Here is a 27,764-nt window from a genome sequence, read left to right on the forward strand (position 1 = left end):
ATCTACCCCTTGACATTAAACTCTAGTGGATATTGGCATGGATTAGTTAAAGGATTACGAGCTCTTGAAAACAGAGACGTTATAATGAATCCCTCCAAATGGATCCAATTCAAATGTAAATAATAAAAGCGTCAAATTTTAGTGTGCATCAGAATCACCAGGAGGGCTTGTTAAAACACAGATTCCTAGGCCCCAGTCACAGACATTCTGATTCTGTAGGTCTGGTGTTGGGCCTGAGACTCTGCCTTTCTAACAAGTGTCCAAGTGATGCTGATGCTGTTGGTCCCCGGACCACACTTTGAATAGATTTATAGGTGGGAGTTTCCTCAGTATCTGACCCATTTTTGTTACTTGCTGGCCTTCCAGTGCTGGTAATTCTAACCATCAAAGAGCACAGTTTCCTGTTCCAGTGGACTCACAATGACATGAGAGACAATCTGACTTTGATCCACACATGTAAGCAAATTTCAAGAAGAGGAATTACAGGCCTTTGTGTCAAGATGCCAGTGCAGGTGACAAACTGAGGGGCAAAAAGGCCCTCATATCAACTTGAAAACTGTCAACTTGTACAGTCTTTAAAACCAGCTAAATGACCCTCAGTCAGAAAGTGAGCATTACATAACTTTGGAAAAAAGTACTGCAGACTTTCTCCAGAGGATTTTAAAAGATGTAACATTTTTGACTAAATGTGAGTCTGACACGCAATCCTGAGATGCTACTGATAAAGTCACAAAGAAAATGAGCTTGAATCTCTGGAATTGTAGTCGTGATTCGGTTTGTTAAAAAAAAAAGGCACTGGTGGGACACAAGTCCCATTCGAGATACACGCATTGGAAGATGCTCCGAAAACTGGGGAAGGAAGCATTCTGAAAGTGTTCAGAAAACAAAGCCAGAGCAAATGGAAAAGTAGAATATGCTCAATCCTGACTGATAAAAGAGGGAGCCTGTTAGAAATGTGGTGGGGGCAAAAAGTAACAGCTCACTGGTGAGGTGAGTGTATTCTGACACTCGTCATTGGGAATTCCCAAGCCATGACCAGTTTAGTTTTATGCTCTCAGACCTTTTGGTTATTTGTGATCTACAAACACCTTAGTGTGTGCATTCTGCTTTTACACTTAGTCTCTTTTGGACTGAAGCAGTGTTTTACAAATCACTGAGTTTCCACATCTCCTATGCTGTGAAACACAGAACAAAACTGGGCGCCACAATTAGAAACTGACAAGTGCTGAAGGCCTAATGACATGTTAACAACAATCACATGGATAATGATAGCTAACATTTGAGGTCGTTATGTGCCAAACCCTATTTTGTGAATTTTATGTGTATTAGTTCATTTAATCCTCACAACTAGCTCGATTATTATCTCCATTTTACTCATTAAGAAAGTGAGGCACAGTGAGGTTAAGTAATTTGCCCAAGATTGCAGAGTCATCTGTAACTAAGTAGAAGAGCTAGGATTTGAGAACAATATTAATACTATTTGGAGCAACCCAGCTAAGAATAGCAGATATAAAATTGACAACAGCTTTCTAGCAACAAACCAAAATACCGTAAGGCGGTGTGCAAAAACCTCTAGCATCTCAACTGGCAGATCTTAGTGAATGAAAACAACTGTGTAAGAAGTTCTGCACTAAACTTGTGACAGCCTTCTCAAAGAAGGGGAAACCAACAGCAAATGATGAGATAAAGATTCTCTATGTTAACCATTTCACAATACACCATTTTGAAGTCACTGATTTCATGTGCAATGAGTTCCACCAAGCTTGGCCAAATGGAAAATTGGTTGATGTTTAAAGCCATGTTGGGAATAAATTACTCTTCGAATCTATGTGGGAAAGTGGCCAAGTATAAATAATAAATTAAAAAAGGAAGACAGAAATCCTCTATAATTTTCTGTACCACATGATCTTGGCTATAAGACCATTTATTGGAGTTGACAGGTAAGTAAAGGGGACTAGCATAAATGACCAGGGTAAGATACCTCATTCCATTACCACATCTGGCATTATTTTCTTTGCATTGTTCTCAAACCCATCTTACTTTTTCATTCCCAATCTAATTTCTTCCATAGGCTAATGAAGTAGATAATCCTATTCTGGTTTTATCTGCCGCTGATCTCTCATGTCAAACATCTGCTATCCCTGTTCTCTCCCTCACATTTATATGCCCTCCCTTACTGCAGGCTGCCCTTGGGCTGAGCAGGAGGAGTCCAGCTTCCATGCTGCACTTTACCATTATCTGGTTCTGAGGATCCATCCCTAGCTGATCTTCCTGTGCCTATGATGAAGCTCTGACATACCCTGGTGGCTCAATTGTCCTGAACAATAGAGGTTTAGAAGAAACTGATTTTTGTTTTTCAGAACCTGGGGATCATTTGACTTATTTAAGAGGCTATGGGAAATGTGAGTCTATTGTTTCAGCTTTTGAGGTGCAAAGTGCTCAGGTTTCCAGTAAAAACTAATCTCCCTGTATTGTCCATTTCAGACCCAGATAAAAAGTTCAAAGAGACATTTCTTTCTAGAAAATGACAGTTACGATGACAGCTTCCTTTAGATGCAGCAAGAACAATGATTTTAATTCTGCCTCCTGACTCTCCACAGGAAGATCATTGGATGAGCAGCTAGAACAAGAAAATGAAAATTTTAGATGTTATGGAAATGAAATGTTTGAATGACGCAGATGACAATGGGCAATTTTCACATCACTCAACAAACTGAGGATCTGTTCGGCCCTTATTTATGCCATGAGTTATTTTAACTTTTTTTTAAGTATGTGAAAATATAAGATGCTCACCTTTGGCTGTACAGAAAAGAAGCTGCCTAACCATAAACTTCCAAGGAAAGAAACTACTTTGATGGGAAAGGGGGAAAGGCCCACAAACCCATAGGGATGCCCCATTGAGGACAACGGACATTGTGCATTCTTTTGCTCTCAACATAGCAAAATAAACTCTTATAGAAGGAATGCAACGACATCTGGGATGATGCAGCTCCCCTCTTTAAGACAATTTTTTTCTTTTAATAGATTCCTTTGGGCATTGGGAAAGAAAGTCTTGTTGCCTCTTAACTGCTGATTTAGTGACCTGAAAATTGAGTCAAATTGTAAAAACAACCCACAACTCTGCTTTTAGTTTGCCTGTGGGAGAAAGAATATTTAAAAATTATGTATTCTGTTTTTTTTTTTTTTTAAAGGAGATATATGCCTGAATCACAGAAAGATGAAGTGCTGATGGATGTGTTTTTCTTTAACTTGGGACTGTCATTATGCTTTTCACAGTAGTTGTGATTTCAATAAAAATTTGTAGATTGACAACATGCAAAAATGTCCCTTTTTTCAAAACTCTCTTCTGCTGTTTTTCTTTGTCTTCTCTTCCTTGTCTCCAAGGAAGACAAGGCTAGGATGAACATTAATGTTTTCTGGAATGTCAATTTTTCAGGATAAACCAATACTTCAAATAATTCATTTAAAGTAATGTTAAATACATGATTCTGCATGTAACTTAGTAATATGTTGATGTGGTCCTTAGCTTTTGGATAATATTTTGTCTGTTTTTTAGAGACGGAGACCTTTACTCCTAGGAAAGATGGGGCTTAGAATTAGCAGTTATGCCTTCTTTCCTAGTTCTTGTTTCTCCCCTTTATATTAAAATCTACTATAATAGAGATAATTTTTCTTCTTTTTTTGATTCTCCAACTTATAGTTTCAACTGCAATCTACTCATCTTTTGGATGGGAAAAGATATTCAAGAAATTGAGCATCCATGAATGCATTTATAACATAATACACATTTTTCAAGGTGAGATACAGCACAGATTTCATCACCTGTGTCTCTCTTGGAGCTAGTAAATAAGCAGTTTCAAGGATGAATAATGTATAAAATATGTCTACTTGAGTGTTCTTTCCTGCTCTTCCTTGAACTAGTTTTATTTGAAGAGAGAGAGCTGCATATGCTGTTTGTATACGGAGGGTTAAAACCAAAAAAACCAAACCCATTGCCATCAAGTCACTTCCAACTCATAGCAACCCTGTAGGACAGAGTAGAACTGCCCTGTAGGGTCTTCAGGGTTGTGATCTTTTGGAAGCTCTGTCTTCTGAGGTGCCTCTGGGTGAGTTCAAATTGCTAACCTTTTGGCTAGTAGTCAAATGCTTAACCATTTGCGCCACCCAGGGACTCCTCAAATTTTGTCTTATGGAAGAAACAGACATCTGGAAATGTGAAAGTGGGCACATTGCATCCTCCTATTATGACTTGGCCCTATTTGCCAACATAAGTGGCTTTTTATTGGTGACTTGTTCTCATTTTGTCCAACCTCAGAGGAAGCTTCTCTTTCAGGCACACAGAACAAAATATACATATTTTTTGCTCTTTTGTTTGCCAATGAAAAATCACTTTTGAAACAGGTAAACATAGGCCTGAACCCCACATGCACGGTTGTGAGGCACAAGGAGCTTTTTCCATGTGAGGCTTGACACATTCCTAAGGATTATGAAGGAAATGTCACAAATAGATATTTTTCCAAAATGGCATGAATTCAGTTCAGCCTGAAGACTATAATTTGAGTTTTGTGTGCTTAATAAACACTGGATTGATTCGACAAAGCCTTTCAAGTGTTACATCGTCTTTCCCTAGGAAGTTTGCTCTTTCATAGCTAAAAATAACAAGTCTGTTAGGGTAAAATATATTGCTTGCAAGAACCAAGTGCTAGTCATGCCATAAAGATAAGCTTCTTTCCTTCTTTTCAAACTTAGGCCACTTTCAGAATGCCTAATGTGTGTGGGAGAGCTACTGTCACTCCTCTATATCCAGAAGAAAGTTTCTTATTAATTTCTCCGGCTCCCTCAAATTCACACTCCAATTCTCCCAGGAAACCAGCTACCTGGTGGCTGAGCCAGATCCCTCAGCACTTGCTTACAGGCTTTAGTCAATGTCCTTTGGTGGTGGGGGAGCTGCAAGGTAGGGCTGGGCTGGTTCATAGGCAGCTAGGAGGGAGCCTGTGTGCTGTGACTGGTGCAGTGCCTAAGCATGTCTGTCCCTATACTATCCCATGACATTGAAAACATCCAGCAGTGACAACTCATGACACCATTAAGAACAATTATTACAGTAACAGGCTTGTTGAGAAAGCCAAATACAGACACCTAGGGAGTTAGTCATAGGACATAGGACACGGATTAACTGCAATCCTGTGAGCAATTACTTTCAATAGATGCCCTCGGGAATTTTTAAAAGCTTTATACTTCTTTGGAACCCTAGGGCAGCCCCTCAGAGGTAAGAAGGGCAGTTTTTATTATTCTAATTTGATAGAAGTCAAATGGCTTCTATAATATAATAGTAAACGCAGAAGAGTCCTGAATTTAGACGATTTAGGGAAGATAAGAGTCTCTGTGTGGCTCAAATACTTAAGCATTCAACTACTAACCAAAAGTTGACAGTTTGAACCCACCCAGAGGCACCTCAGAACAAAGGCCTGGTGATCTGCTTCTGAAAGGTCACATCCTTGAAAACCCTATGGAGCACAGTTCTACTCTGCACACATTGGGTCACTATGAGTTGGATTTGACTCGAGAGTAATGTCCTCCCCGCCACCCCAGAAGGTAACAGAGTTGGCAGGATCTTACAAAGGGTAATAAGGCCCCTTCACCCTTACAACCAGAAACCAACCTGGAGGCATGAGGTATGACTGGGAGACTCCCAAAACAGAGATGGGAGAGGGTCTGTTCAAGAATTTACAATACTTCATGATTTTACTAAGAGCTGTGCTCAGGTCAGTGTGGTTGATTATTTAACGACTTAGCCGTTTCCTAGTCTATCTCACACACTGAGTCACTTTCTCAGGGTCTCCACACTTAATGGGAAGTGGGAAGCCAAAGTTCTGTGTCTTCTCTGCTGAGAGATGCCTACTTAATTGCTTCTACAACTGTTTTAAACTTGGTGGGAGTCAGTTTCCCTAATTAACTGTGGTGTACATGTCCAATCATGGACAGAGTCATCACTCTGGAATGGTTGAGCCCATTTCTTTAAGAACTCATCTTCTTGAGTAAATAAAGACAATGAAGAACACCATGTAGAGCAGAGGAAAGAGGATGGGCTTCTGTGTGAGACAGCTCTGGGTTTGAATCCCAGCTCTAACTATCCATGGCACCAAGGACACTTACCTTCAGAGTCTCAGTTTTCCCAGCTTTAAAAAAGGGGGTAACATACACCACGATCACCATCACTCACTGGGGGTATTCTGAGGATTAAATTTTCATTAAAATCAGTTGATATTAAAAAAGGAAACTCACTGAGGTAAACCCATGTGCTCACATTATTGTGTAGGAGAGTAAGACAGGACTTTGTCTCATGATTTTAAAAGTTGAATTATAATGCCTTTCTGGATATATTAATACTGCAAAACTTGTTAACACTACTGATCCATTAGCAGCCACATTAAGCTGCTTTCCCATGCCATGCCATGGTCACGCAGGAGGCATGCTCCAGGCAGATTTCACGCATTTTTGTTGTTGGGTTGGCAGAGCTGTCAAATGCCAGTTTTGAAAGATGAGGCTATCTACAGATGCTTGCAAAACACAGTTTAAGCAGAGAGACAAGAAAGAAAATATCCCTTGGCCATTCACTGTGTGCTAGATAGGTTCTGTGTCCAGCAAGATGCACTTTTCACTCTGGGCCAAGAGGTGGATCTGTATGTCTGCATCAGGGCTCCGTTGTCCTTTGGTTTCTGGTCGGGCTCTGTCAACGAGGAGCACCGTCAGAGATTGGGAGGTGAGAGGAGAGTGAACGAGGGGTGTTAATCTCCCCACTCCCTCTCCATGAAGTTGCCACAGGCTAGTTGTGGCCCTAGACAGACAGCCCGAGTTTCTGTAGGGCAGCCCTCACCACACCATCGCCTCTCTGTCTTTAGGTTTCTACACCGTTCTCTCCACTTGTCCGTTCAGACCTCAGATGGTACTAGTCCCTGGGTATTATCCTCACATTTGTGTGGTTGTTGTTGCTAGGTGCCCTGCAGTCGGCTCTAACTCACAGCAACCGTATGTATAATAGAACGAGACATTTGTATTAGGATGAAACATATGGATTTGCCAGTTTTGTAGGTTGATTACTGGCAATTCATATCTAACCTAATAAATAACCACACTATTAAACTGTTTCAAATGTCCAATTAAAGCACGCCAATTGTTTTCTGCCAGCTCATTAACAGATATCCAGAGGGAAAGGTTTATTATTAAAATCAAGTAAGGCAGGTTTGACATAGTGGTAATAAAGAAACAGTTCTGGATTTTTTAAAAGTAGAAATATTTACTGTATTTGTATTCTCTATGTCAGCTTAAACCTTTGCCAAGTCGTGCAGACATCGAACATGGTCATATTTGTATACCTTAGCAGAGTAAACGCATAGCTACTCAGAGCAGAGGTGACTGGCCCAAGCCCGGTCTGGCACACCTGCAGCCCATTAATGACACACTGGGGCTACTGGGGAGCACTGCCTTAGTGTACTTAGTATTGTCTACGCTCACAATACATGCTAAGTACACTTACCATAGATGTTAATAAGTTATTGATTAGTCATAAAAACTCATGGTTTGTTGTGTGATTTTTATTTGGTTATAATTTAATCATTCTTAACCCTTTAGCATGTAACAATTACTTCCAAGGACTACATAGAAATGATATGTCTTGCTTAATATAAAACTCAGCTGTAGAAGTAAATAGGTTTATACATATTAACTGCTGCTTAGGTCAAATAATAACACCATGTTCACTATTTACAGATACTGTATCCCTTCAAATAAAATAAAAAACAAAATCCTGCAGTGCTTACCGGATCCCTTCTCACCAGCTCTCCGTTGGGTACTACTTCAACGAGATGGATAATGATAATCGTAGAATTCAGAACGTAGGTAAGAAACATGTTCTTGTGCAGGGTAACACGATGGCAGCCGAGAGTCCTGGGGGCGGGGAGGGGGCATAACAAAGCATAAACCAGGGATGAAATGTTGAAGTACCTGGACAAACCCCACATGGGAAATATTTTAAATATTTCCTTTAACAACAAATCAGAGAACATAAAGAAATAAGTGAGGCTGCTCCCATCTCTTAGACCCATCACTACTTTTCTGCCCAATTTTTTGAAATAGTTTTTAAAACAGTTTTTCAGTCACGGCAGCTCAAAGTTTTCAGTCCTCAGGGTGACTTCTTATAATAACTCAAAGAGTTAGTGATAAAATCACTTTTAATTATAACAAATGCCATGAAATTAATTAAAATAAGGATTCTTATAAGAGAAGCCATTAAGTTTTGGAACATGTTTCAAATGAAGAGTCTATAATATAGTTCATTGATGTAACACAGAAATTGCATGATAAGATGGGGTATGAGGGCATGAAGTCAGCACCAAGGCTGCCTGCGACAAAGTATTGAATCCGTGTCCTTGACCCAACGCGTACACAAGATTTACTAAGTCTCCTGTCGTCCTTCTCTTTACCATCCCGCTAACCTCTTCTTAGATCTCATATTTCAACAGCATCAACTTGTGGTTCCTCTTCTCCATAGTGTCCTGATGGTGGAGCTCAGACACAAGCAGAGAATTCTAAATAGGCTCAGGCTAGATCTCCTTGTGAAGCATTACTGTGGTCTGCAACCTAGGAGACCTATTTGAGTGCTGCTGCTTCTTGGCGTTGCCATTTCCAACCTTTTGGATACTAAGCAACTTGTTGGAATTTTTCATTCCTTTCTCCTTCACTTCATTAGTGTATACATATGTATTTGTGTGAATTCTCGCATATATGAACATTATTTTGAATAACTTATTTCACTTTTTTTTTTGGAGCCCTGGTGGCACAGTGATTAAAAGCAAAGGCTGCTAACCAAAAGGTCAGCAGTTCGAAGCCACCAGCTGCTCTGTGGAAACCCTATGGGGCAGTTCTACTCCGTCCTATAGGGTCGCTATGAGTCAGAATCAACTCGATGGCAACACATTTTTTTTTAAATTTACTTTTTGATGTAACTGGAGATATCCTGCAACATAGCTATGGTAGAATTGGAATGATTATCCTAGAGGAATAAGAATCTTTTATTTATCATATTCGATTGCATTACAAAATGTTTAGCATTTCACTACATGAAAGCTTAAAACATGTAGTTAATGATGACAACGACTCATTATAACAAAATAAAGTAAAACTTCAAAATAAAATAAAAATCTTAGGAATTTTGAAAAGGAAATTCTGGGGAAAGATGAAATACGCAAATTGTCTATGTTTACCATTTTTTCCTATATTTCAAAATCAAAGAAAAGTGAGTTATCAATTATCTGTACAAAAAGGTAACTTTAAATTTAAGTAATGAAGGAATCTGTTAGACCGTATATTCGTTATTCTAGCTACATTTTTCAATTTTTCAGAAAGCTAAGCATTAGTAAATAGTTCATAAGTAATATTTTAAAATTTTCAACTTGCTAAGCAGGGGTAGCATGCAGAACTTCACCTCCAGGAGGTGGTGTATGATAAAGATGAGATTTAGAAAAGAGCTTTCACACACACGCGCGCGCGCACACACACACACACACATACACACACTACCATATGCTATCTAATTTAGCAGTAGAGAAATGTGTTAAATAAACTGAGCCTAATTGTTTTTAGGAGCCCTGGCGGCACAGTGGTTAAGCACTTGGCTGCTAACCCAAAGGTCAGCGGGTTCAAACCACCAGCCACTGCAGTGGAGAAAGATGTGGCAGTCTGCTTCCGTAAAGATTTACAGTCTTGGAAGCCCTATGGGGCAGTTCTACTCTGTACTGCCCGGTCATTATGAGTTGGAATCGACTTGACGGCAACAAGTTTGTTTGTTTTTTTTTTTTTGGTTAACAGTTTTTATTATACAGTGAAACTTGTGAGAGACGGAACTCGATGAGACTGCCTTGTTTCTCTGGGTCTTGCAAGTTTTCTGCCTTTGACAGGTGTTGTGTCTGCTCTGCAGAGCATCTAGCTGAGTTTATACCTTCCCATTATTAGATTTAGGTGATAAATCAGTGAGACTTGTTTCTCCTCCCCAGATTCAAAACTGCTGTTTGGTAGGTTTTTGGAATTGAGACAGAGTAGGACAAAATCAGATGTTTCCTACAGAATTTGTCCCCACACTCTCTACAAGGGTTTTGCCAGATTATTTAGCTTTGGGACTAATTAAAGTTGAATAGGGAGCCCTGGTGACACAATGGTTAAGAGCTATGGCTGCTAACCAAAAGGTTGGCAGTTTGAATCCATCAGCCACTCCTTGGAAACCCTATGGCATTTCTATTCTGTCCTATAGGGTTGCTATGAGTCGGAATCGACTCGATGGCAACAGGTTTGCTTCTTTTGTTTTTTTCTTAATACAATCATATGTTATTGTCCTACATAGATTATAAAGTCATTCCTGTAAAGGAGAATCAACATTTTTAATTCTCCTTTATTGTGAAATCAGTATCGATATCAATTTAATCATTTTGCCATAGATAATGTAATCAGGTGTATAGACACAGCCTCAGAATAGAAACCTTCATTGGAATTTTATTTCTCTCAGTGTTTTAGAAGATGATTGTGGTTAACAATGCTAGGTTTGCAGGGACAAAGAATTTACACATGACAATAGGTCGTCTTCTTCTAGAGATTCCTCTTGATCTTGGTTGAGTGAGTCAAGGGCAAGAAGAAAGACTCAGTTAGGAATCATGGCTTTACTAACCCCGCTTCTCTTTTGACCAAATCCACTTGTGATGCATCGCATAACTTGCCCAGGTTCATTTGAACTTATTGTCATGAACTTCATAGATTAGAGTGAAGGTAAGGGAAGAAAGAGGACCCTCTTCTCAATACTTAATGGAATCTTAGCCATGTTGCCACAGTGTATTTATGGGCTCACGGGACTGTCTCATTTTGGGAAGGAGGCACATTGTTTTTGCAGACTATACAAATCCATTCTGTTCTCCTCAAAGACACGGTTAAATAGCATATTTTAACTCATTTATTTTTCTTGCTCTGCATGACTTCCAATGTTGCATGTCTCTTGCGATTTGCAGAAGACTCCTACACACACACCTCTGCGGAGTTTACCATTTATTGTAGTACCTTAAAGAAGAAAATCAAAAGTGTACTTACTTAAAGTACAGGAAAATCCCCAGCGAAATCACTAAGGTGAAAATCGACAAAGAATGACCCACAATAGCCAGATAGTACAGAACATACGCATTCTGGAAGAAAAAACAGTTACAAAAACAAAAAGATGAATAAACAGCTGTAGCAGAGGGAAAATAGTGTCTGCTTTTAAATATCAGTGTAAATCAACAAATAGTTTCCTCCCTTGGAAAAAACCTACTAAAATAATAACCTAGAGAATTAAATTATTTTTTATTTTTACTGATGTTATTTTACGGAAATAAATTGACCTATTTTCAAAGAACAAAGTTACCTGAGATGAGTTAAATCTCATTCAGAAACATATTTCACAAGTAGTTTTAAATGAAACTTGAAAACACAGTAGTCATGCTCAACCACTAGCTGAAAGATTGGCAGTTTGAACCCACCCAGAGGCGCCTTGAAAGACATGCCTGGTGATCTGCTTCTGAAAGGTGATAGCCTTGAAAATCCTATGAAGAAGTGCTACTCTGCACACATGGGGCCACCATGAGTCGAAATCACCTCAGTAGCAACTAATAACAACAACAACAACGCGTAAGCACTTCTACTCTGTAACACATAGGGTCACCATGAGTTGGAATTGATTCCACACAACAGGTTTGGTTTTGGTAATATGTAAGATTAAAACAACAGCTCATAATTTAATTGTCATCCTTGTGCTAGTCCCAAGATTGAGAGTTTCTGTTTTTGTATTTAAATATATTTTCTCTCTCTCTAAAGATATGTATTTTTCAATCTTCTGTGCCTGCATTTAGTTGGAAGATTTGTGGAAAGAATTGTGATCATTATATGTGCCTAGAGGGGGTAGAGGGGCCCTGGTGGTGCAGTGGTTAAGAGCTATGGCTGCTAACCAAAGGGTTGGCAGTTCGAATCCATCAGCCACTCCTTGGAAACTCTATGGGTAGTTCTACTCTGTCCTATAGGGTCACTATAAGTTGGAATCGACTCGATGGCAAAGGGTTTGGGTTTTTCTTTGTTTGTTTGTTTGTTTTAGCGGGGATAGCGGAGAGTACTAAAGGTCAAATATGATAACACTGAGATTTTTATTTGGACCTGTACTATCTGTAGCCATTCAGTTAACAGGGTTACTTTTTTTTTTTTTTTTTTTTAAATATTAATCTGCTCATTCAGAAAATTCCTTACTCAGAGACATGCCATTTCAATTAGACTTTATTAAGGAAATAGCTCTCCATTAGGATGTAGGGAGACTAAGCAATTTGTGAAGAGGTAAAATGGCTTTGGTGCCTCAGCCAGTACCTGGTCTCTAAGCTATTTATTCTTCTTGGCTTTTTTGTTTTTGGTGTTGTTCGTTTGTTTTGTTTTTAATGAAAGGAATTTTTTCTATACTCCAAAAGCTTCTCTACAGCCAACAAAAGCAGTAATGTGCTTCTATCTTTCAACTTAGTAATTATTTAGTATACAGGCATATCTTTAAAGAAAACAAAAAGTTTCTGTTATAGCCACCAGGGTCGCTCAGAGATACCCTGTATGGCTAAACGTTGACCATTTATTTCTCCTGATCTGTGGGAAGAGGGGTTTGTTGTAGGCTTAATGATCTCTTCAGATTTCTGGTACATCTGAAGAAGAGAGAGAATATCTTCATTTTTCTCCCCTCAATGGCTTAAATCAATGTTTCTGTGCAGAGATGATATTCAAAACACTTAAGAGCCAGTATGACGCCCGTTTAAAAAATCAGAATGAACTCCCACTGAAAATAATCTGAACAGCCACACCTTTACTAATGGGCTCAGTAACAATCTCATTCTAAGAGGTTCCTTCAAGGTGTGATAGTGAAACTCAGGTCATGGCCAGCCCAGGGGGGCAACTGTTAGTTTGTGGCTTGTGGAAAATCTGTAGATTTGGAACTCTTCTAGGAGGAGAGAAATATTAGACAGCCCCTGAAAATGCTTAATGTCCTGACATCATAGTGAATCTTATCATATTCTCTACTGGACATGATTCATCTTGCCATAAATGACTGATTCCATATTCTAATGGAACCCCCTTTGCCACCGAGGCTGACCAAGAAGTGAAACTCATCATTTTCTCAAATGCCACTTCACAGAGTCCCTAGAACTTACAAGTCATCATCTGATTTCCTTCCATAAAATCTGTTGACTTCTTGGTAACAGATATTTTACAGTTATACTTCCATTTTCATGTATAAATCATGGTGTTTTCACCCAATACTGAAATTTAAAAAGGAACCTACCTTCAGCTTCTCAGGAGTAAAAGCATTGCACAGAGTATAGTTGGACCAGGTTTGATTGTTCTCCGGATGCTTAAACCAATCCCCATTTTCATCACAGTATTTCGTAACTTTTTCTGTTAATGAAAAATAAATTATGGCATTAATATCTTGAAATCCTAAGAATGAAAAATAATAAATTATAACTGAAAAGCCATTCCAAGGTGTAAATCACTATATAGAACTTGAATTTGAATATAAGTCAATAGAGGCTACCATGAATCATGTATTATAGAAGGTATTTTAACATGCACTATCTTATTTTATCCTCAGCAGAGCACTGTAAAGCAGGCATTACTATCTCCATTTTATAAACAAGAACACAGACAGTGAGAAAGGTTATAGAGTTTGAAAAGTCACTAGATAGTGGGTGCACCAGGATTTAAACCCAGGTCAGTCAGCCTCCAAAGTGCTACTTACACTCTATCGCATACTTTTTAACAAACATTGTAACTTCTGATTATAGACAGGAACTATGTGAGGAGAGCAAGACTATAGCTTTCATTTATATATAGTGTTTTTTATTAGATTGACTGTATGAAGCTGCAGTTTTTGTGGGTCAAAGTGGCCAAATATTGGCAATTTCATATGGTTAAATCCAGCAGAACAAAGAAGTCTGAAATTAAGGGATGAATCTAGAAGTCATTTTTTTCTGCTTCTCAAAAGATTTCATTTGTATCATCTCTCTCCATCCCACAAGGTTACAGCTGCGGTTTGTAACACAGTCTTTACTATTTACTTTCTCAAACATCTCTTAGGTATTTATCTCTTTGGAGCCAGTTAGTGTAATTTGCTGACTCAGCTGGATCGGCATATTAAAGATTTCCACCTTTGCCACGGGCCAGGTACTGTGCAGAATTATCTTCTTTAATATTAATAATGATTCTTTGAGGTAGATATTGGTCTTCTTACTGTATATATGAGGAAACGGAGGCTTAGAGAAGTTAAGTAAATTCCCCTTCAATATCTAGTGAGTAGAAAGGTCAGGTATCAAATCCAGGTCTGCTTGATCGCAAAGCTACTATAGGGTTATTATTAAGCACTGTATTAAGCCTCAAAGTCTGGTGACAATTGTTCCAGGACTGGAGACTGGAGTCAGAAGAAAATTCAATGACTGAGTCCTTAGTGTGAAGGTGCAGGCACAGATGAGAATATATGATGATAGGAATGACAGCTGGGAGTTAAACTTGGCATAGGAATCAGAGAAGTTTTAGCCAAAGGTGTCCGTGTCTTTGGGGTTGATGTTTAGCAAAGAGAAGGAAAGCCTGGCACTTTACCACACCTCTAACCAGCATCTCAATAATTCTGTGGTTGCTTGCTTAGGTTGAGGGTTTGTTTCTATTAAAAGCTTTCTGTTAGGAAAGGGACAAGAGAGGGGGCTAGGCAAGGCTTCGGGAGACTTGTGGTTTTTTGTCAAATGTTCTATGAGTATAAAATGAGATAATATGTAGGAAAAATTTTTTGAAGAGTAAAATGTGATATTCACTATAAAGCATTCCCATATTACTTTTATAACTAAAGTGAATTTGGTGTCATTCATTTACTCAACACGTGTTTATTGACTGCCCATGCTGTGTGAGACACAATGCTGGCTTTTGTATGATCCATTATAACAGTATCAGTCTTATTTTTAAAATCTGAGTATATTTTTAAAATCTGCTATTGGAAGAGCAGTCTGGAAAGTGCCTAGAATTAACACCTTCTGATTTATTTTCGCTACCACACTGACTGCTGTTTTATATAATTTTCAAGGTTATAAACATTCCATTGTGCATGTTACACCATCTCTGTATATGTGAACTCTAGATCAAGGATCTGCATGTTGTTTTTGTTAGGTGCCATTGAGTCAGTTCTGACTCACAGCAACCCTATTATGTACAACAGAACGAAACACTGCCCAGTCCTGTGTATCTGCAGTAAGTCTCTGTATAAGTCACTAAGTCTGAGACGATAGAATTGAAAAATAATTGAATAAAACTATTCACAGAGTGTTAGAAAAGTTAATTTTATAAACTAAAATTTAAGATCAATGTGCACAACTGACCAGCAACGTGACTTAAAAAATAAGGACAGCTTGCAATGTTTGTACTACTGAGCAATACTTCAATTAAAGAACCCCTTTAGGATGGGTTGCTATGAGTCGGAATTGACTCGACGGCAACGAGTTTTTTTTTTTTCTTTTTTAGAATGGGCTAAATGCTGTAGACTATGATTAGGTAGGTATATTTCACAACTGCTTATTTTCTCAGAAAGATGATAACTCTAAAAGCTTCATAGTAAAATATGAAATTAAAATAAATATTCTACCTGATGAATCAAAGTCTGGAAAATAATCTGGGCAGGTTGCAGAGAGCATCACACCAGCTGGTGTGTCATCCCAGCACATCCATCCATCCCAGGTGCGGTTGCAATAAGGACCTGGCCATTGAGAAAGAAGTTAACATTGAAGTCATGTGGCTTTAACTGTAATAAAACATTGATCTCAGGACAATCTTATGGGTAGCTGAACCCTCTACTCCAGGTACAATGGCTAACATTTCAAATGAGCAAAAGTCATTTATGTTGGAAATGAAGTTTCAAATAGTTTTAGCAAATCCACTACCAAATTGTCTAATTGGATTATAGGGCTAGTTCTAATCCTACTTTGTAAGAGATTCCAAAGTTGACCTTATTAAAAAGCAAGTAGCACCAAAGATTGGCCAGCAGAGGTACATTTTTCTCTGTTCTCCATTTATTTAATTGTGAGAACATGATTCTGAGGTATAAATTGGTTGTTAATCAAATGGATTTTGAGCTGTGTTTATTAGTTTTTACTTTCTGAAACTTCATCCTTCCTTAAAAATATCAAACCAAGAAATTGGATTTAGATTGGTTGGACTGGTAGTGCCTGTAAGATATGTTTTTTTTTCCCCCAACATTATCAGCATAAGGCTTTGAAGAGCAACTGTGTAAGACAGCATTACTCAAAACAATTTATGACATGGACTAATTCTTCAAAATATTAAAAATTACCTTAAGAATGTGAACATTCTCAAAGAATGTATTTTTTCAAAACTTCATCAGCATGTTGCATCTAATCTACCCTTTCCTTACGTTCTTCAGAAAAGTTCAGGAAATGACAAGAGGTAACTGAATTTTCTGGAGGAAATTTGTCCTTGGCAATCTGATTCTCACAACTAAATATGCTATTTGGGAGTCCAGGTTTAAACTAGACAATTAGGTTACAATTGAAAGTTGTCAAAAATTTTGGAATCCTCAGCAGGATTTAACAGGTGCATAGATGTCCAGCATATCTTATTCTGGGGCTCTCTACTCAGAAATGGAAACGCTAAAAGCAGCAATATCAGCAACAGCAACAAAATAAAGGTGTTGTCTTTACCTACAACTAATGGAATTTACATTTTTGTAAAATTTTCTTCATTTGTTCTTTAAAAGAAATACATGTCATATGTATGTTGTCTTTCCTCCAAAAGTTTTCCTTTAAAATATTTCCAGAAATGCTACAAGGGAACTCTTGTGAAGGATATGCAATAGCATATCATCTCTGGGTAAAAGCCTTAACATTAAAAATACCTATATGGCTTTAGAACATATGGATCCTACTATAAACCTTTGAAAGGGCTACCTCTGAAAGCTCTATTTTTCTTTTTTTCTTTTTATTTTTGAGAATATACACAGTAAAACATACACCAATTCAACTCTTTCTACATGTACAATTCAGTAACATTGATTACATTCCTCAAGTTGTACAACCATTCTCTTCCTCCTTTTCTGAGTTGCTCCTTTCCCATTAACACAAACCCATTGCCCTCTAAGGTTCCTATCTAATCTTTCAAATTGCATGTTGTCACTTTGATCCCGTATAAATAGTTCTTAAAAGAGCATAATGCTCAAGGCAGACTTTTTTTGCTAGCTAAGCTAGACTATTGTTTGCTTTCAAGAAGACTTCAGCAGATATTTTTGGTTCAAGGTTTAAAGACTATCTCAGGGCAGCAGTTTCAGGGGTTTATCCAGCCTCCATGGCTCTGGAAAGTCTGGATTCCACCAAAATTTGAAATTATGTTCTACATTTCCCCCCTTTTGATCAAGATTCTTCAATGGAATCTTTGATCAAAATGTTCAATAATGGTAGTCTGGGACCATCCAGTTCTTTTGGTCTCATGGTAAAGGAGGTGGTTGTTCATGGAGGCAATTAGCCACATTCCATATCCTCTTCCTATTCCTGACTCCCCCTCTCCCTCTGTTGCTCTAGGTGCTATTCTTAATGTTAAAGTGATTCAATTTTAGGTTCAAACTCCTATTGGAGATGGCATTTGCAGCCAGTTAATGAATCACATATAAAAACAGTCTTATTAGTTTAGAATTGCATTTTGCTTCTGACTAAAATAATGGTTGGTTTGATCACTTTATATGTTCATCAACATTGGCTCCAAATATTTTCTCAGTGCTTTCAAAAGTTAAGTTCACCTTAAAAGGATAAGGATTTACCTCTATAAAGGTATTCAAAAGAATGAGCCTCAGGCTTTGAAGGCAGTCTCCCCCGCAACCCCACCAAAAAAAAAAAAAGTTGAACAATGACCTATAGCACAAAGTTCAACCTCCTGAGATGACTAAGATTAAAATGAAGGGGGCTGCACTCACTTGGTCTCTGAAAATCTCCGTCTCGTGTTTCCATTGCCTCACTTGCTTTAGAGACATGGTTTAACCTTTGGGCAGAGTTGCATCTAATGCCTTCTTAGGTTCTTAATAAACACTGAATCTGCTCCAGGCTGAGGGTAAAATCATGTGCATCTGTCTTCCAACTGACCTAAACTTGTTGTTGTTGTTTAAAGGAAAAGGCTGAAAGTAGGAACTACGAGTTAAGACTATTTGAAGGCAAACCTCGTGTAGTGACGAGTATATTTAACTCATTTTTTTTTTTCCTATCAAGCAGAGGTAAATGGATTGTCATAAGGATGTACAGGGGTCTACAAAATCCTATTAGCTCTTCTGAAATGTTTGAGGGGACAGGGAAGAGGATTTAAATGCATGTAGCAATTTTTGGTCATTGCAACCTCCTTTCTGTTTTCCTCTGGGCCCTCTAATGCTAATAAAATATGTTTAGCCTAGAGAATATTTGGGTAGTCACATAGAGCATTCTAGAGAAGATGATAGATAGACAATGTTTGCCTGTCTTTATCTAATTCCTCTGGAAAGTGGGGATAGAAAGGGAGAAAGAATAGCATGAACTTGCCAACTGACAGTTAAGGGAAGACAGCTACCTAATTAATCCAAACAAGACAGGGTTTTGACAGGTTTCACCTAGGGCAAATTCTCTGCCTGCCATTTTCTGATTCCCCTTCCTGTCATTTTCCAATTCCACTCCCTCACTTAGGCCTGTATCATCCCTACCTGCCAGGTATGAATAGTGAGTTACGGTAGGAATTCTGTCATAAGAGCACATGTTTGTCAAAGAGCAGTTGGATGAATCTGAGTAAAGAAACTAGGCATGTCTGCTGGATGAAATAACATACCATAGTATGAAAGTCGCTTTGAAGACTACCGACATATTAAATTAAATTAGAATCAGTCAGCACATATTTACCCACTGAAGAAAATAAGTCTTTGATGATGTTTGAAACACAAGTTCACAAACATCCTTCTCTTACCTTCTCCTTCGTATGGTGGTGACTGTGCCATTCGATCATAGCACTTGTATTGTGCCTCCATCAACCTCTTCCGTCCTAGAACGTATAGAAACGGCTCGGGCTCCATATCTTCAAGATAGGTGTCATTTGGAGTGTCAGGAAGAATTGGGGTGGGAAGCTGTATAAAAAGGAAAATTGGTTACAAATGGAGAGTAGGGATAGATGAGCACATAAATAAATGAGAAAAACAAAAACTTAGAAAACATTTGTTTTTCCTTCTACAAGCAACAAATATTCATAGTCTGCATGTACAATATTTTTGTTTTATAATTTAAAATTATATTTACATTTCATCTACAAATTTTGTATTGCATTGGTTTCCACGCATTATTGAACATGCATAGCTCCTACACACACCTATGCACCTCTTTATCATCAAAGATTGTTTTAATTTTATTATTATTATAAAGTTTAGAAGCAAACAAAGCAAATAATCTGATTTCCAAAAATACTAGTATTATATCAACTTTACCATTTTTGGAAATCTTAAGAATCATGAATCATGTTATTAAAAATAGACATGTCAGGGCAGTAAATAAACATTTTTACTGGATTCTTTCAACTAATTTTTATTTGTGCTCAGATTGTTCACCGTCAAAAATTTACCCTATTTATTCTGTAGAACAGAAAAAAATCTCTTCTTCTGAGATATCCTGCCCGCTGTTAATTGGCCTTAATCCCTTTAAACTGGTTTCATCAGCAGATGACCTATAAAGGGTAATTCATTTTCACCGCTGAAAATCAACCTAAATCTTAAATATCTTACTCATGCATTTGCATTTTCAGTACAGACTGACACTAATTTTGTCAGTCTCAGTTAATCCCCATCACCACCACAGGTCTTTGTTTATCAGAGTTGTGTGGTGTGTGTCTGAAAGATCACTGTCTAACATATGGACCTTTCTAACTTGTATTTATACAGATTTCAATTTCTTTTGTGGTTATAGCTTCAGTTCTTAGTGGTGTTTGAATCTGTGGCTTTTTATATCCCTGTTCTGCTTAGAGATTTTGTTGCAGAAGACCTGAAAAATACAGCCTACACTGACGCTCCTTCTTCTGAAGGTAGGAATACAGTTTGCTGTCTATGTCATCGTGTAGATCGGGCATCCTTGTCATATGAGACAGCATATCACTAAAACCTAAACTGTCAGCACACTATAAAATCAAAATTCAGCGTGGAGAGAGAACATGGGCAAAGATAGTCAAGGATGGATACAGACACAAGATAGAATTTGAATTGGACTGTGAATATATGTAGTATTTGAAGGCAGAGAGGAGAGGGAAGGCTTTCTGATGGAGGGAAAGGAACGCACAAAAGTCCAGAGGTAATAAATGCATGTGTGAGACACAGAAAGAAAACCATCCTAGACTGAGGAGAGCATGTTTGAGGCTTAGTAAGTAATGGGGGTAGGAAGAATCAGATAAGGCAGGGCTCTGAAAGCCAAGAAAAAGAGTTAAAACATTTTTTGTCACTTTGAGCAAGTTAGAAACCTTTCTAGGTCTAAGTTTTCCCATTGTAAAATGATGGTAGTAATCACAAAATCTATCCTCATTGGATGCTGTGAGGATAAACAAAAACAAATACAAAGTACCTACAACATGAAAGGCTTAATACATGTTAGCTAATACTAAAATATGATAATAAAAGAAATCTTTTGCTGTTTTTCTATTAGAGAAGGCTGTGAAAGGAGAGTTTTGATAAAATTATTCTGACAGGCATCGGACGTCCACAGGTTGGCATTGAGGAGGCCAGCCAGGGAGTGGAAGAACTGGACTAGATCGCCCTGCCATAGAACAAGAAAGAGCAACTCTCAGCACCCTCCCAAATGGTAAAATTGTGAGGGCATACTTGAATATAAAGACTGGAGAGCAGGAATAGTCAAATAATAGCCCAGATATTTCAGCCTATATAACTTAAAAAAAAAAATAGTGACTTGAGAAAAGGAGAAATTGGGAAAGGAGAACCTTACTGGTGGAGGAAGGTAAGTTCTATTCTGGATTTGTATTGGAGGTGACAGCAAGCCATCTGAATAGAAAGATCTTACAAAGGGAAGTGAATACTTACTACTTTTACGACATTGCTGTTTCAACTCTAGGTGGACTCTTAGTGTGAATAAAGTTGACCCTACTCTTAAAATATTCAATGCCTCTTGAATTAATGGGAGAAGAAAGAGAATTGCTGAGCCCACAAAAATGACTAAAAATTTGCAAATCTTTTACCGATGTGGCTAAACCTCATTCTGTTATCACGTGACACTATTCTCACTAGTTTTTAGATTGATCAGTTAGCAAATTTTCATTGATCTTGATGAGCCAGACATTGTGCTAGATGCTGAGGATACAGTGATGAATAAAACAGGTATGGCCCTGATCTCGTAGAGCTTACAATCTATCAGGAAAGATCAACACTATAAATTTTTTTCTGAAACAAGAAACTGTGAAAGATAAAGAATCATCAATCATAAGATGATCATATATTCCATTAGGATTTGGAAAGTGGTTAGTAAAGCTTAAAAAAAAGTATTTCAGAAGAGATACTATGTTAGGTTTCCTTTATATTTATTAGCCTACATTTGTATAAGTGTGTGTTTAAAACTTCTAACTAAATATCAGGTAATCATCAAAGCCAGAAACGATCATGGTGCCCTCACGATAGAGATATTAACGATTGATATACCTTTCACTTCTATTTTAGATTCTTCTTTTGTGGCTCTATTCCTAGAAGCTTCAGTTGGTATGAGAATTACCATTTGATAATTTTGTTATGAATTGCTGAGCCATTTTCTTCATGTTCGAGTCAAATTAGAAGATGGAATCTGATGTCATATGTAAATCTTATCTATCATTTATATTAGATATTTTAAACATTAGAGACTATTTTGCTTAGACTTGGCATTCTTTCCAAAAACAATATTCAGAATTCTGTCTTTAAATGGGTTGGAAAACCAACTAAGAAACGACCCTGCACTAGTTAAAAATTCATGGAGACCATAGGAAGATAGTATGTGCAAGAATATCAAGTGGAAGAACCATGTACTTGCATTTTCAACTAAAACATTACTTGGTTTAATGCAGTTTTAACCTCAGTCATAGTGGAGACATGGCCATATGATTAAAAGTAGATACAGTTCATGTAGATGACAGTAGCATCAAGCTTATCATTCCTACAGCGTTGAACAAACTCCAGTGAACCTTGTTTGGGACCTGGTTAACTAGAGCTTGTTTCAATACCGAAAGAATGAAAAATTGGAACTTCTGTTGTTTGATGAGCCATAATAATCTGAGTACCATCTTGCTCTAGTTTATGTTTAAGCCTTGATGATAGAATTTTCCCAGTGGTAGCTCAAAGTCTCAATGATTTTTTTACTAAAATAGCATATACATTGGGACACTCTATTTCATTCTCTCTATAAAAGTATATATATAATTCCAAGCATGGAATTACTGCTATTTAAAAATAGTACATATACAAATTTCATAAAGATCATTAAACATATTCCTTCTTCCACTGATGAGTTCTAGAAATAAAAAAAATTGCTAGTGAGGTGGTATTATTTTCAACAATAAGGAAGCAAAATAAAACCAGTAGTGATTAAATAATACTCTTCAAGCAATATGAAAGACTTAAAAATATTCTACTTATCATAATGTTATGGTTATGCTATGTAGTCTGGGGATTTAAATAAATATATGACTCTATGCTGACATGAAGATAGAAATGAAACATTAATAGCATATCGCTTTTCTGAGCAAAGACCAGTGTTGAAATTTTTGCAAAGAAGCCATCTCACATGATTCTTCAAAAGAAACCTCTTAATTGTTGTCCATGGAGCAGTTTAGCCACCGTATATGTGATGTCACTCCAAAGAGTTCAAGCAAATGGCGCCACACATACGACCGCCAAGCTGCCACCCACAGCTGTAGTCAGCAGCCGAAACATCGCTGGTTCTTTCAATCAATAAATACCTTGAATGTCTCCTACGTGCCAGGCACTGTTCTAGCTTCTGGAGATTCAGCAGTGAATAAGACAGGTAAGGTGTCCCTGCCCTCATGGAGCTTACATTCTAGAGGATTTCGTCCACACTAATCACTGAGTCCTGGGGAAAGCAACCTGATTTGAATGGGCATAGGCTCTGGAAATTCCTATTCTGATGTAAGACCATCAGCCTGCTTTGAGGTTACAGGTGGTTTTTAGAAAAAGTATAGAGACAGACTAGTTTTAGGGCTGTTTTGCCTAGAACTTTGAGAAGTGGTCCATCATTGGAATGGTTCAAGCCCGCTGAATGTGTGGACACATGCTACGGTGCCGAAGAGAGAGATTCCTACTGATTGTCACAGTTAAATCTTCTGTAAAAAGAATATGAATCTAGAATACACAAATTGATGTATCCAGAAGGATTTCCATTTCATCACCCTTCATATTGAAAATGTGTATGTCAGAATTATTTGTGTTTTTCAGTTACTTATATTTTTCACAATAACAAAGGATAAAATACAACTTAGTAACATGTTAGCCCTGGTTCTTCCAGGTAAGACCAGATGCCTAGTTGGTGTCCTACGTACTTTACATTTAAGCATTATATAAACAATAAAGCTTTTGCATAAATTACAAATTCAAAGTTAATAGAGGAAATACAGCTAAATAAGCAACAACAATGAAAACAATGTTTGTTTAGAAGAGCCTAGTTTTTCTATGCCTTCATTGTTGTTGTCATTGTTTTCTTCTTCATCATCATCATCATTCTAGCATTTTTTGAGTGCTCATTATGTACCAAGCATGGTTCTAAGCCTGTTATTTTAACTCAGAAGAAGAAGTGAATGGGTAGTGTGCATTAATGTACATGAGACTAATGGAATGACTCAAATAGATACTTTAAAGACCATTTGGAATTAAGTTGGTAAAACTCAATAAATATACTGGTAGTGATTTTTCACAATAATGTAGTATCTAGGGAACCATGTTTTGAAGTAATTAAAAACATTGTCTCTTTTAAAAATTTTACTTTTTCTTTGAGGATTATCAGTATGGAATATATTGAATGTTTTAGAAGAAAACTGTTGTATCAAACTTTGTTTCACAGACAAATGTTCCAAATCAAATATACAATTTATATAAAGAGAGATAAGCAAATTTTTGTCTTTCACAGCGAAAAGAAAACAAAGTCATTTAAGTGCTATGTTTAGTTAAGTGTGTTAGTGAAAAGATGTCAGAAACCATAAAATATTTCTGTCCATGTCTCAGGGAAATAATAAAATTCTTTCAATCTTTGAATTTTAAAAATCAGGTAAAAGCACTGAATTAAAATGACCTTAGTTTTTTAATACTTCAAAAATTATCTGCAGTTTTCATAGTAAAAAAGGGGATTATATAATCCTCAAACTATTTTCTTAGTATTTAGTAGTTACTGTAGTCTTTCTTCTATCAATGTCCAGTGTAAACATATGCTTTGTGAAATAGAATTATTTAGAAATATTCATATATACTTGATCACATAGGATTTCATTTGAGCTATACAAAATAACAATATTAATTCATGAATAAAGACAGCAATATTTCTGCAACTATAGAATACCACATGAGGCTTGAGCATTTACAGACAAGTGAAAATATTCTGTTAGTTTCTATAATATTCTTGTTTAAATGTTTTTATTTCTAATGGCATGAAGTTACTTGCATATCCAAATACCAGATTACCTGTAGCAAATTTTACTGTAATTTTTCTTAAAAAATATTTAATAGGTTAAATAAATGATAGCTTGACATGGTGAGAATAACTATACTCATCACCCAGTACGCACGAAAAGACCGTCTTAACGATCATTACCATAAACCATTTCCTTGATGTATAACACTACAAAATAAAAATTCAACTTGAAAATAGTATTTAAATTAAGATTCATAGAACATTCGTAATTTTTTTTTAATAATATAAAGACAAGCAATTTAACCAGACTTGTAAGTCTGCAACTACACATCAGTGAACAAGGGAAATCCTGGAACCACAGGCAAGCTTTGCTTGGGTCAGTATAACACTATCAGATACTGAGTGATCTTTGTCTCGAGCTGTAAGGAATTGGCAAGTGTTAACCTGATGTGGTAGAGAGGATAAAGATCGAGACAATCCCAAGTAGATTTATATGAAAATTACTCATCTCTCTCTCTGACTCGTTATTGGAGTTGATGCAATGGTGGGTTAACAATGTTGACAGAAATATACAGCTACACTCCTGAGTACTTGCTAACTCCTTTAGAAGCAAAATAATACAAAATTATATAAACTGGGCACAACTTAAAAGGCTGAAGAAAGACTGATGGAATGACAGTGGTATGTAAAGATTTGAAGATTCTCAGTTTTTGATGAGAGATACATTTAAAATTAATAACCAGATCAAAGGAGTTCAGATGTTTTAAGAAGACAGCAGCCCAGACACTGGGCTTCAAATCCATGTCTAATATTCTACATTTCATTTAAGAACATTAGCCTTCAATGTAAATTTCCAAGATAAAATATGGAGATGCCTCAAATTAATGTTAAATGTTTTTCAAGCAAATAAACTCAAATTTCTGAGGACCCATAGCACTATTCTAAATTAGTGTAAGTTCAGAGGGGCAGTTTGACGGTTTTGAGTCTTCTGGAGAACGTTGTTTAGTTTACCCTTGCAAATGCCAATTCAGTAAACTCAAAACTTCTTGTCTATTTCAACATTCTTGATTAACGTAACTTAGAATAATTTTGTTGTACTTACGTCTAGAAAGATGAGCAACGCCAGGCACTGGCTTATGATCGTGAACTTCATTTTTGCTTTGGGAAGACGATCTCTCTTGGTCCTGTAAAAAGCAAAAGTAAGAATGGTATTTAAATTGATACAGCTTTGATAGCAACTGTAGCCTTTCTTTTTCTTTCCTTTAACGTGACTTAAAGTGATGAGAGAGAAAAATTACAATTATCTTAGAAGAATTTAGTCCGTCTGAGTGTCTGTGTGTTAAGTCTGTGAATTCCGCCGCAACCAAATCGTGAGCCGATAATCATGTACAGATCTGATTCAGAGAACAAATATCAGCTACAAACTCTGCCACCCCACCTTCCCTTCTTTTTTATGAGCACTGTCGTAGGTGCCATGACCACAGGAGATAAAAACAATATATTACTCAGGCTGCTACAGAGTCAGAATTCCTGGGTTGGAATTGTAGTTACTGGCTTTGTGATTGTGGGAAAGTTGTTTATTAATCTTGAGCTTCAGTTTCCATATCCATAAAATGGAGATAATAATAGTATGGCAGTGGTTTATCAAATCCTTTTCCCTCTTTTTCTGCGAAGACTTACAACTCAGTTTAACCACAGTGCCTTATAAATGACCAAGTGACAGAGAATCAGGTGATATTTCCTCTGAAAATTCCACTCCGTAGGATAGAAACACACACTGTTTTCCAAGCAAGTTTAAAAGGATTGTTGCCCCCCTCCACCAAAAGTTGTTCCTGCACACAGCTGAGCCCATAATTCATCTCCTGAGAAATGATGGACTTGATATCTAGAGGAAGTTAGATGCAGATTGTAGGCACTGTAATGCCAAGACCTGTATAACACATCTTGGCAAATGACCTAATACCTAGATGTTCCAATGTTACAGTGAATGGATGCTAGACAAGTGTGTATACACCCACGTACACACACACACACACACACACACACACACACACACACACACACAAGCTTGGTAGCTCAGTGGTGGTGCCGGAGGGTGGCTTAACATAGGGGGTAGGGGGCTGGGGGCGAGGTGGTAAGAGAGCCGGCATTGATCAATCCTCTAATAGCCTAACTAAAATACAATGAAAGCAAAGACAGTATGCTTGTTATGCAAATGCAGCCACAAGTTTCATTACCCCTAAACCCCTCCCACTAAGAAATTCTTGAGCTACCTCAACACCTAAGGACCAAAAAAGGAGAGTAATAACGGATGATACAAGACATGTGCTAAAAAAGCTAAAATGCATGGGTAAAAAGTTCAGTAAAATGGTAAAAATAAAAGAACGTCTGAGGAGGGAGAAATAATTTCTAATGGGGAGGAATCAGTTCAGGATTTGTATTTTGAGATAGAACTTGAAAACAGAATAGGATTTTGGAAGGCAAAGACCTACTAGACAGAGAAAGAAGATCAAAAATTATAAAGAGATAGGAAAATTTAAGTGTATCTAGAGAATAGTGTATACAATAATTTAGTTTAGCTAGAGCTTAGAGCCTCTCAAGAAGTAGAAACAAGGCTGGTAAAATAAGTTTTTAGTGCCTAGAAGTTTATCACCCAAACCATCCTTTTGGCACTTACTGTGCCTGACAAGCATTTTCTTCTATGTACGCACACATCCTAACAACCTTATGTGATGCTTAATCCTCTTCAGATAAGAATTATTTTTTAGACATCTTTACATCTCTGGCACCTCACACAATCACTTGCTCTTGATTTTTTTTTTTTATAATGGTGGGGATTTGTGGTCTAATGAATTAAATGAAGCATAAAACCCTGTGATTTCTTATGATTGTATCCTCGCTAAACCACCACACTAGAAAGTTGGAATGCATTATTTTCCCTCTCCAATTTCTTGTATCTCCCATATCAGTGACTTGTGCAATTATCTACTCATTAGGCAAATAAATAACTAGGGA

At 37.3% G+C, this 27,764-nt stretch overlaps 1 protein-coding gene across 1 annotated transcript in view; it reads right to left on the minus strand.

Annotated features, from left to right (window-relative positions):
• The window catches only part of CALCR (calcitonin receptor), a 42,357-nt gene extending 16,434 nt beyond the window's left edge, over nucleotides 1–25,923 (minus strand). Inside the window, exons 1-6 of the mRNA XM_004389658.3 lie at nucleotides 25,852–25,923; nucleotides 19,066–19,222; nucleotides 15,725–15,835; nucleotides 13,382–13,494; nucleotides 11,131–11,222; nucleotides 7,821–7,947 (exon numbers count right to left, since the gene is read on the minus strand). Of these exons, the coding sequence (XP_004389715.1) occupies nucleotides 7,821–7,947; nucleotides 11,131–11,222; nucleotides 13,382–13,494; nucleotides 15,725–15,835; nucleotides 19,066–19,222; nucleotides 25,852–25,902 (651 nt within the window). The 5' untranslated portion in view covers nucleotides 25,903–25,923. The remainder of the gene's footprint in view (nucleotides 1–7,820; nucleotides 7,948–11,130; nucleotides 11,223–13,381; nucleotides 13,495–15,724; nucleotides 15,836–19,065; nucleotides 19,223–25,851) is intronic.
• Nucleotides 25,924–27,764: the final 1,841 nt, after the last annotated feature.

This window comes from Trichechus manatus, unplaced genomic scaffold (assembly GCF_000243295.1).
Source record: "Trichechus manatus latirostris isolate Lorelei unplaced genomic scaffold, TriManLat1.0 scaffold00253, whole genome shotgun sequence".
In the NCBI taxonomy this organism is placed as follows: Eukaryota; Metazoa; Chordata; class Mammalia; order Sirenia; family Trichechidae; genus Trichechus; species Trichechus manatus.